General features: G+C 40.1%; 1 protein-coding gene across 1 annotated transcript; it reads left to right on the top strand.

Moving 5' to 3' along the window:
- Positions 1-308: 308 nt before the first annotated feature.
- On the top strand, positions 309-8901 carry LOC126937241 (olfactory receptor 1L6). The gene is made up of 2 exons (XM_050760674.1): positions 309-352; positions 7953-8901. Exon 2 carries the CDS (start codon positions 7966-7968, stop codon positions 8899-8901), a length of 936 nt encoding a protein of 311 aa, XP_050616631.1. The 5' UTR covers positions 309-352; positions 7953-7965.
- Positions 8902-11840: the final 2939 nt, after the last annotated feature.

Here is an 11840-nt window from a genome sequence, read left to right as displayed (position 1 = left end):
TAGGATATACATATGTGCATGAACAAACCTCCAGCCCTGCTGCTACATGGCTCTAATTTCCTACCCAGGTGTAATAGATTACACTTCTGGAACCCAGGTTCCCCATAGTAATGTTCTTCACCCCTGGGAAAACCGCAGGGCCAATCCCCTCAGGGTTCTGGTATGCATAGAGGACGGGTCCCTGGATCTCCCTTTCTATCACTAATTCTCACTGTAGGTGAAGAACTGTCACATTTCTGAGGCTAGATCTGTGCTTCAAGAGGCCGCTTCTTCAGAGATCCAGAGCCCAGTTGTAACCCTCTGACAGCCCTGAAGCCTGTTCAGGCCTCTGAATCTCCTATCACGCCCACAGGTAGGCAGGCTGAGTGGTCTTTGGCAATGGAAACTCTGGGGTCAATATCTTCATATAATCTTCTTCCCTTTTCCTGACTTTTTTCCTTCATCTCAAAAACCAGGAAATATTGTCCCTCTATATATTTCTCTTCTTGCTCCCTTTGATTAAATATCAGACATTTAAAGTGCCTATTCTATGCAAGACACTGTTGTCGTCATCATTAACCCCTGCCCTTAAATGGTGCAGCCCACAACCTACAACCTGAGACCCACAGAGCTATTTCCTCCAGGGAAACTGAGTTGGCAGAGGAACGAATAAACAAGAACATTTGGCCAATAAAGAGACTGGAAGCCCACACTTGGAGCTGGAATCTACCACCATCTGGCTGTGTGTCCTTAGGCAAGTCACTTAGCTTCTCTGTACTTCACTTTTGGTACCTGTAAAATGGACTGTTGTAGAAACCAAATGACTTCATGTATATAAGGTTCTTAGAGCAGTGTTTCCATGTGTAAGTGCTATTTAATTGCTACCCATTACGTTACTATAATTGAGAATATTCATGGGAAGGAGCTGTAATAAAGTGGGTATCTCTAGACAAGAAAAAACGAGATGGGGCTTTCTCAGCTCAGCTAAGGAAGACAAGATTTGTTTTCAGCAAATCCCAATTGCAGTATGTCTGGTGGATCTGATGGCTACCAAAGGTATGTTGAGACAGAGCGAAGGTAATTATTCACAAAAAGAATCTCAATAGGCACATTTTAAGCATTCATTTGCCTAGAATCTAGAATTTTAAATCCAAGGAAGGACAAGGTAATTCATCTTAACAACCTGCCATTGCTAGCATAGAAATGAGGCAGATTGCTATGGGATAAGGCTCTGTGAACTCATGGCGGAGCTGAAACCAGAAACGTGTCCCCTGACTTTCAGCCCTGTGTTCAGTGAAATAGCCAGAGCAAAACCCAGTTATGAGGTGCTATACTCACCATGGGAATCAGAAATGGTTGTGAGGGAATATGTAAGTCTGGATTTAAGATTAGGGAGTGTCACAAGACACAGAAGACCAGATGGGTAAGGAGAAAACTATGTCAGTGAAGGAACATGGTGTCTCCAGCAGAGAAGATATTCAAGCAACTAGACAATTGCTTGGGGACTCTGAGACAGGGAATAACTAATCATTGGAGCAATGGGTGGATGAGATGACCTGGAGATTCACATTTTACCCTCACATTTCTATAGCACAGTTAATTTTGGAGGTGTCTCATTTCTACTACCTTAAGGTATCAGAATAAGTTCATCAACTGTAATAAATGTTCCAGTCTGGTGGGGGGTGTGGATAGTCATGGAGTTTTGTTTTGTTTTTTCCTGCTAAACTAAGTAGGAAATTGGAAATTAAGCTGAGATACCACCTTCTATGTAGCGAATCTCATTAAAAAATCAATTTCCCAGATGTTTTTGCCTTCTTTGAAATGACTAAAACCAAGGCTCTGATAGATTAAGTAACTGTTTGAAGGTTGCTCAACAGCAAAGTCAAACCTAGAACATTGTTCTTCTGGCTTCCATTTCAGAGGTCTCACCACACCACCAGGTTGACCTTTGAAATGGATATTAGAGAAGAAGAAATCCAGAATTTGGGGTAGCTTTAGGGTAGCCTAAGACTATTTTATTTCAAACCAAGGATTCCAAGGTTGCTAGAAAAGAGGAGATGGAGAACAGTGCTTGCCTTCACGATGGTCAGTCTGTTTTGCAATCAGGAACTGGATGCTGCTTCTCTGCATCTCAGCTTTCTGTGTCCCATGGCTGACACTGTGGGCACTGTCTGGTCACTGGGCTCTTCAAAGATGTGATGAATCTTCACATATATTGGAGAAGAGGGTAAGAAAAATACTAAGGAGTGAGAGACCAGACAGCCTGTCCTGTCCACACCATCTGAGGAGTATTTCATTAGGTGGTGCCCGTAAAGAAGGGTAGGTTAGACTTATTGCATTATGTATTAACGGATGAGAATGGGACAATAAGCCACAGTTTTCACATAGCAAAAAATAGAGAGGCAAACTCCAGCCTTGATGAGGCTGGATGGGGAAAAAAGTTTCTATTGGCTTGATGTAAAAGTAATTGCAGTTTTTGCCATTACTTTCAATGACAAAAACCGCAATAACTTTTGCACCAACCTGATAGATCTGTCCCATGAAGAACTAGGGCACTTCTGCATATTCTGAGCAGCCTATCTCTGGAATGCTGAAAAGGCAAAGGTGGAAGGCACAGGGATCTAAAGCCCTATGACTCCAAGGCAAGCAAAGCTCCCTGAGAATCCATATTGTTAGACCCCCTCCTTATGACCCAGGATACGTAGCCTGTCATTTCTGTGTTTATAGCTGCACTGATGAATACTGACTAGTCACGGATATGTGAGGCACCAGAAAACAAACTGACAACTTGAAATTTTAACTCATTAAATTATTGAGAAAGACAAAGGCAGAGCCAGGCGTCCCAGAAACTAGTGATTTGTCAGAAGAAAGACAAAACCAACAATGGAGTGGAATCTAGCTGAGAACAGTCTGAGCCGGAGGAACTGGGTTCAATCCTGGATCTGAGGGGCTTAAGGTGTCCAGAAGAGCTTTCAACCTAAACTAAGCAGGAAATGGGAAATTAGGCTGAGATACCACCTTTTCTGGAGCCAAGAGACAGGAGGTAAAGCTCTAATCTAATACCGGAGTAAAAACTAGGCAGAAAAAAAGAGATTTCAGAGAACTGAAAAGAGAAAGACCCAACCTAAAAAGAACCCTGCCGAATCCCTAAATGGGACATACTGCTGAAAGGGGCCTATGCACTCAACACTGCTGATCTGGGTGTCTTACAGGTACCTTAAGATATCAAGGTATTCTCAGACTCCCAGTGAAAAGAGAGTAGAAAGGGAGAAACTAGGTTTCCAAAAACAGGCCTGACTGGGCACAGTGGCTCACACCTGTAATCCCAGCACCTTGGGGGGCAGAGGCAGGTGGATCACCTGAGGTCGGGAGTTCAACCCTAGCCTGACCAACATGGAGAAACCCCGTCTCTACTAAAAATACAAAATTAGCCAGGCATGGTGGTGCATGCCTGTGATCCCAGCTACTTGGGAGGCTGAGGCAGGAGAATCGCTTGAACCCAGGAGGCAGTGGTTGCGGTGAGCCAAGATACGCCACTGCACTCCAGCGTGGGTAACAAGAGCAAAACTCCATCTCAAAAATAAAATAAAATAAAATAAAATAAAATAAAATAAAATAAAATAAAAAATAAAAATGTGGGCCCAGGAGAGATCCTAAGGTCAGGTACTGGTGCTGCAAAATCAGAGAACTGTTGTTGAGTCAAGATCTGACAGAGCTGAGGTCCAAAGTCATCTACAGCCTGTCCTCTCTGAAGGCAAGGAGAAGAGGAGAGGATATGGCTTTGTGGAATGGGAGGCAGAAATGGGAACAGGAAGGAAGGAAATCGAAAGAATTCCAATACGTAGGAGCAAAGGATAGAGTGGAAGGAGTGGGTCAGCAAGGAGGCTGAAGGCACTTGGCAGTAAGACGACCTCTGTTGGCAGAGGACACACCAGCTTAGTTTCCTACTACACATGTACAGTTTGGGAAAGAGGTATGACAGAGCAGTTTAAAACATAATTTGCAATCAGTGTGCCTGGGTTTGAATCCTAGATACACTACTCACCAGCTCTGTGACTCTCTGAATTTCAGCCTCCTTTGTTATAAAGGGGGAAATAGTGGTACTTCAAACATAGTGTTATTGTGAGGATTAAATGAGACAAGGGCTAAGCACAGACTCTGTCTAATAAATGTTAGCTGCCTTTTTCCAGTTTAGTCACTTTCCAACTGTCTTTGCTCATTCAGGGAAGCGGAAGCATGGATAATGGGTAGCTTTCCACCAGCACACTGCCCACCCAGCATTGTTATCCAATTTGGAAAGTGCATTCTTGCTGCCAGTGTGTACTCCCTGGTTTCATGTGGGCCAGTGGCTAAGAGAAGGACACTACACAAATGATGAGGAAACAAGGAAAGGAGAAACAACCCGAGATGACAAATGTCCACAGTGTGAAAACTCCAATAGAGAAAGATGAGAAGTATAGAAATAGTCCACATTTCCTGTCTATCAAGGAAGAGAGGAAATACCTTTTCAGGTGAGATGATGTGATTTAAAAGGCTTAGAAAGACTCCCAGTCCCTTCTCGTTCTTCCCACCACTAACAAGACCCATCACTAAAATGTCATTTCTCTAGCTGATTATGTGAGCAATAATACTAACCACGTGTATTAGGGTTTGACAAACTGTCACTCAACTGTCACTTGAGTCTCCAAATGACAGTGGCAGGTGGGGAAGAACAGCACACACACAAAAACCAGCCCCTACCCCACACACACACCCCATCTTATTAATAGATACACAGAACTGTAATGACTTGCCCAAGGCATGAGAAAATATACAATGCTGTCAAATCCAGCTAAATGAGAGGGGGTTAAGCTACTACCTCTGAGGTAAACATCGCACTAATGTTAGAAACTCCAAGTTCAAGCCCAAAGGATATCAAATAGCCCTTCACCCCCAACAAACACAATGTCCCAGGAGTGAGGCTGAAAGACACAGAGAAGGAACTGGGGAAAGAGTTCGGAGAGTGAAATAGATACATTCCCCAGGAGTAGGATGAAGAATAGTTGTCTCAGGTTGTAAGTATCTATTAAGATTTTCAACGTTCATAAACTCCAACTTTGCATTTCGTATCTCAGAATCTATTCCACACCTTAGAAATTCTCTCATGAGTGCAATACACACAAAAACATCCATTGTAACTGTCTGTGAGGGACAGTATGGCTCCAGTACAATCTACAGTGTGCATATAGATCTATGGAGAGAAAAAGTTGGCTAGGAGATGAAATTGTTCAGAACTTTCACCCTTTTAATTATAAAATTAATGTAAAAAATCATGTGTTCATTATTTTTAAATACAAGCAATATAATCTCACCACACCAAAAAAATGGTAACTATGTGAGAGAATGCATATGTTAAACAGTTCAATTTAGCCATTCCACAATGTATACATATTTCACAACATCATGTTGTACACTATAGATACAATTTTTGTCAATTAAGTAAATATATATGCCATATAAAGTTAAATATGGAAGTTACTTCTCAATCCAGCCCACTTCAAGAGGCAGCCACATACGCATAAACACACACGCCAAAATAAGCACAACATATAAGAGTTATTTTTGTTACAAAAATAGGATTATTCTATATGCATTGTTCTGCAACTCACTTGTGTCACTTAGTAAAACATCATAAACAGTGGTATAATAGTGATGGCATCACTTGGCAATAAATGGCTCCAGCTCTGCCACCAGACTGCCTGAATTCAAATTTCAGTTTTACCACTTACTCATGGTGGGATCTGGTAAGTTACTTAACTTGGATAAACTCTAATTATTATCTATAAAATTGGAATAATTATAGTGCCTATCACTTAGGATTTGGGGAGAATACAATGATTTTTAAAAACCGGCAAAGCACCTAGCTCAGTATGTGGCATGTACTGAGTGCTAATAAATGTTGGCTAACATTAGCCATCTTATTTCTTTAGAGAGTGCATGCTATTGAGTAACAGGAATGCACCATAAATTGTTTAGTCATTCACCTACGTGTTTATTGAGATTGTTCCCTCTATGGGTTGCTTTCGTTGGTTGGTTTGCTTGGTATTACAAGCAACACATATTGTGTACTGCACAAATATGACTACTTCTAAAGGATAGAGTGCTGTAAGTAGAACCATTGGATAAAGAGATGCAGATTTCCAACTCTGATATAGACTGCCAAAAGGTCTACACTGAGTCACACTTTCAGTATATGTGAAGGTCTATTGTCCTTTGGATATGATCCCCAAAAATGTAGAGCCAATCTGATAACTTATTTTTATTTGTGGGTTACAAAGAAGTTTAGGCTTATTTTTTTCCAAATGTTCCAATTGTCATAAATAGCATTTGTTTTATAGCTCATTCTTTTTCCATTGCTATGAAATAAATCTTTATTATATGTTAAGTTTAATGTAGATCATGATCTAAATATAGACATACAGATATACAAAATGTTTTATATTGGTCAATTCTTAATTGTTCCCTATATGTGTCATTATCTTATTGCTTTTCAATATACTGTGCTTTTATCTGGGGTTAAAAAATTTCCCATCATTATTCTAATGTTTCCAAAATAATGTTGTCTGTCGTTAGCCATGTAATACTCTAGATGAATTTTAGAATAATCTTTTCAAGTTCCACTAAACATTCCCTTCAGGTCTTATTAGAAGTGCATTGAATTTTATTAATAAGAATTCATATTTTAAAATACAGTCTTTCTTTTCAGGAGTATAGTTCTCTACATATTCAAATATTCATTTTGTGTTTTATTATAGTTTCTTCTGATAGGTCTTACTCATTCTTTTGTACTTATTTTGTCCCTCAGATTAATTTCTAAGTATCACCTAGCCTTTCTTGCCATTATCAATTGAAACCTTTTCTTCATTACATTTGTCTAATACAGAAAGAGCATTAATACTTTTAGTTTTACAATGCGTCTGGCCACTGGTGAAATTGCCATAGGTTTTAAAAGATTTTCAAATAATTATCTTGAATTTTTTAGTACACAATCATGCCACAAAAAAAAAATGACATTTTCTTCTTTTTTAATATTTATGCCTCCTGATTCTTTAGTTTTGCTTTGTTACCCACTCAGTCAACCATCTCAGCAGTGTAGTTTAATAATGGTCATAAGGCTATCTCTGCCTTCTCTTTCCATGATATTGGTGGAAATAGGACTCTTAGAGTCTATGTTTTATAGTCCTGCAATATTTTAATGTTGAGAATGAGGGCTTCATAGTTTTTTTAATCCAAAAAATTAATATATTCAAAGAACTAATCTTGGTTACATAGGCTATTTCTGGGAGTACTCTAATTTTAACTGGTATCCTTGAACCAAAAGATGATAATTAAAGTAACAGATTATATTAGCCAAAGAGAAATGCTTAAATAAATATTAGAAAGATTTGCTCTGAAGATGTAAGGAAGTTATCTGAATTCTACAAGTACCGAGGAGCCTTGGTTAATTCTGTTATGCTTAGTTTTGTTCTATCCCAACTACTACTACCGTCTATGGACCTCTGAGCAAGAGAGAATGCTGAATGAGATAACTTCATTCATAGGGATTCCTTGTGTGACAGCCTTCTAATTCTAAGTAGAACCCAGCAACCTCTTCCCCGGGACAAAAAATAATAATAAGGCTAAGGAGATGGTCAAGAAACAACCTCAGAAGAATCTTTACGAAAGGAAATGAGAACTCAAGCAAATTAGGCCACGTGGAAGTTCCTATGAGCACATGGAAAACCTTTAGTTTCTAATTTAGAAGACAGCTTGGCATCCTTTAACCTTTCTCTTGTTGAATTTTACTATCTGTTTCTATGTAGTTTCAGAACTAAACATTCTTTCAAAGTATAATAGCAGTAAGATTTTTAAAATAGATTTGAGGTTGGGGAAGAAGCTGTCTTGGTCAAACTGCCCTTGACATCTCTCCCACCGCTTCTCCAAACCCTATCCAGGAAGTCCAGAGACATGGAGACAAAGAATTACAGCAGCAGCACCTCAGGCTTCATCCTCCTGGGCCTCTCTTCCAACCCTCAACTGCAGAAACCTCTCTTTGCCATCTTCCTCATCATGTACCTGGTCACCGTGGTGGGGAATGTGCTCATCATCCTGGCCATCTACTCTGACCCCAGGCTCCAAACCCCTATGTACTTTTTTCTCAGCAACTTGTCTTTCATGGATATCTGCTTCACAACAGTCATAGTGCCTAAGATGCTGGTGAATTTTCTATCAGAGACAAAGGTTATCTCTTACGTGGGCTGCCTGGTCCAGATGTACTTCTTTATGGCATTTGCGAACACTGACAGCTACCTGCTGGCCTCTATGGCCATCGACCGGCTGGTGGCCATCTGCAACCCCTTACACTATGATGTGGTTATGAACCCACGGCATTGCCTACTCATGCTATTGGGTTCTTGCAGCATCTCCCACCTACATTCCCTGTTCCGCGTGCTACTTATGTCTCGCCTGTCTTTCTGTGCCTCTCACGTCATTAAGCACTTTTTCTGTGACACCCAGCCTGTGCTAAAGCTGTCCTGCTCTGACACATCCTCCAGCCAGATGGTGGTCATGACTGAGACCTTAGCTGTCATCGTGACCCCCTTCCTGTGTATCATCTTCTCCTACCTGCGAATCATCGTCACTGTGCTCAGAATCCCCTCTGCAGCCGGGAAGTGGAAGGCCTTCTCTACCTGTGGCTCCCACCTCACTGTAGTGGTCCTGTTCTATGGGAGTGTCATCTATGTCTATTTTAGGCCCCTGTCCATGTACTCAGTGGTTAGGGACCGGGTAGCCACAGTTATGTACACAGTAGTGACACCCATGCTGAACCCTTTCATCTACAGCCTGAGGAACAAAGATATGAAAAGGGGTTTGAAGAAATTATGGGACAGAATTTACTGGTAAAAGGCACAAAATGTTGATATGTCATAATTAAGACATGATCTAAGAGATTATCGGGTTATTCTTCCTTACTATTTTCCATGTGGCACTCAAAGAGGTCATGAAAATTGGTGTTGGATACCAGTAAGAGAATTGACCTAGGAGCAAAACACTTGGTTTCTATCAATGATCTTAACCAAATACATATTCAGTCTCAGGCTAGGTACTGTTAGGAATCCAGATTTCAGGAAAAGATTTCAGGTTTTGAAAGCTGAGTATTGCCTCCTCAATAGATGGGCAATTATATAGAAAAATAAAGCTATCTCCATTAGATTGGTAACCATATAGAAAAATAAAGCTATCTCCAAATAACTTGTCTATAAGCCTGACAATGGCTAGCAGTCAAGGAGTTTAAATCCTATTAGTTTTTTGTTTGGCAGCGGAGGGTTGTTCTTCTTGTGTGTGCATGGCTTTTTTTTTTTAGAAACATAATCTCACTCTATTGCTCAGGTTGGAGTACAATGGTGCGATTATAGCTCACTGCAGCCTCAAACTCCTGGGCTCAAATGATTCTCCTGCCTTAGCCTGCCAAGTAGCTGGGACTACAGGAACATGCCACCACACTCGACTTTTTTTTTTTTTTTTTTTTTTTTTTTTTTTTTAGAGACAAGGTCATGTTATCTCACCCTGGTAGGTCTTGAACTCCTGGCTTCAAGGGATCCTCTTACCTTGGCCTCCCAAAGTACTGGGATTATAGGGGTGAGCCACCACGACTTATAAAACCCATTAATTTTAAGAAGAAGAAACTACATGGGTCATTGGGTAAGACTTCTAGAAGGAATGGCATCTTGAAGGATGGACTGAATTTTGAAAGAAGAAGTTTCAAAAGACGAGGAAATCTGCAAAGCATTTCAAATAGTGAAAACTACCCAAGCATGTGGAGACAATAAACACTGCAATGTGTTGGAGGGACAATGAAAAGCTGAGGTTTGATCAGTTTGAGAGAAAGGAGAATATGGCTGGAAAGACAGAAGAATCTACAAAACACATTTATTCTCTCCACCAACACTTAAGTTTCATGACAGTGTGAAGGCTCAGTACCCAATTTCTTTTCCCTTCACTCTTAATTCTTCCCTTCTCCATACATCCAGCATCCTTACCAAGCTGCCTTTGTGTCCTAGAAAAAGCTAGTGTATCAGTTAGGAAAAAGTTCAGTTGTGCTATGGAAACACTCACCCTCAAAGTCTTAGAACCTTAAAACCAAAGGTTTATTTCTCATTCACATTGTATGTCCACCATAGAAAAAGGTAAGTGTGCTACTTATTTTCAACATGCAGAGAACCAAGATCATGGAGAAGTCACCATTGAAAACATTAATCATCACTCTGCCAGAAGCTAAGAAAGGCTCTTGGAGGTTTCACACTGGCAGTTAAAGGCTCTTGGAGGTTTCACACTGGCGGTTTCACACTGGAGGTTTCACACTGGCGCTTCTGACCATAACTCATTGTCCAAAACCCCTCTCATGACCCCACTCAAACACAAGGAAGGTGGGAGGCACAACCCAACTATGTCCCTCTAAGATAGAAAGCCAGAAGTATTTAACAAACCTGCACGTTATGCACATGTACCCTAGAACTTAAAGTATAATAATAATAATAAATAAATAAATAAAGCCAGAAGTATTTGATAAACAGCATTAATTACTACTACCCAACTATATTAACACACAAACACATCAGTGTGAATTAGTTGCTTCATCGATTCTTCTGGATTGTGTTATTGTCAATAACAATAGTAATGTAAGACTTACACACTCTCTGGAATTTTTCTGCTTCAATTATTTCATCAAGTTCCCACAACCATCTGTTTTTCTAGGTCACAAGCTTGTGTGGCAGGACCTGACGCTGAATACAAGTTTTTTGGCCTTAAAGATTTAGTAAGAGGTGAATAGTGTCCAAGGAAATACAGGGATGCCTAGGTTCCAACATCAAGGTCCCTGCTAGTGCTTTCACTACGTGCTCCTAATTATAAGGGAGTAACCAGAAAGCTAGGAAAGAAACCCAAAGCAATACCTTCATGTTTGTACAGGCACACCTGTTTTTAACCACTATCTCTCACTGATCATTTGGTTTGTGGGATGCAGGCCTAGAAGATATGTACCACTTCGACTTACTCAATTTATGTGCCATAGTTTTCTCATGCTCAACCAAAAAGTTCAGTTAGCTACTTCAGAATGTTAGGAATATCTATACTAAATAAATATATTCATAAATTATATGTATATTACATATACATTAAATAAATTCATTAATTATGCCACCATTAACTTATAAATCCAATTACATTCTTTAGTCCTGAGAACACTAACTTACTTTTTTTTTAACTTATTTTTATTTTAAGTTCCAGGATACATGTAGGTTTTAAGTTCCAGGATACATCCAGGACGTGTAGGTTTGTTCTATAGCTAAATGTGTGCCATGGTGGTTTCCTGTACCTATCAACCCATCACCTAGGTATTAAGCCCCACATGCATTAGCTATTTATCCTGATGCTCTCCCTCCCCACTCCCAGACAGACCCCAGTGTGGGTTGTTCCCCTCCCTGTGTCCATGTGTTCTCATTGTTCAGCTCCCACTTACAAGTGAGAACATGCAGAATTTGGTTTTCTGTTCCTGTGTTAGTTTGCTGAGGATAATAACTTCCAGCTCCATCCATTTCCCTGCAAAGGACATGATCTTGTTCCTTTTTATAGCTTCATAGTATTCCATGATGTATATGTACCACATTTTCTTTATCCAATGTATCATTGATGGACATTTGGGCTGATACCATGTCTTTGCTATTGTGAATAGTGCTGCAATGAACATACGTGTGCATGTATCTTTATAACAGAATAATTTATATCCTTTGGGTATATACCCAGTAATGGGACTGCTGGGTTGAATGGTACTTCTGGTTCTAGGT

Source organism: Macaca thibetana, chromosome 15 (assembly GCF_024542745.1).
Source record: "Macaca thibetana thibetana isolate TM-01 chromosome 15, ASM2454274v1, whole genome shotgun sequence".
In the NCBI taxonomy this organism is placed as follows: domain Eukaryota; kingdom Metazoa; phylum Chordata; class Mammalia; order Primates; family Cercopithecidae; genus Macaca; species Macaca thibetana.
The sequence above is the reverse complement of the archived record's forward strand: the minus strand, read 5'-3'. Positions and strand labels throughout refer to the sequence as shown.

Excerpts from the sequence above, each read along its gene's own strand:
- LOC126937241 (XM_050760674.1), top strand. The coding sequence starts at position 7,966 with ATGGAGACAAAGAATTACAGCAGCAGCACCTCAGGCTTCATCCTCCTG.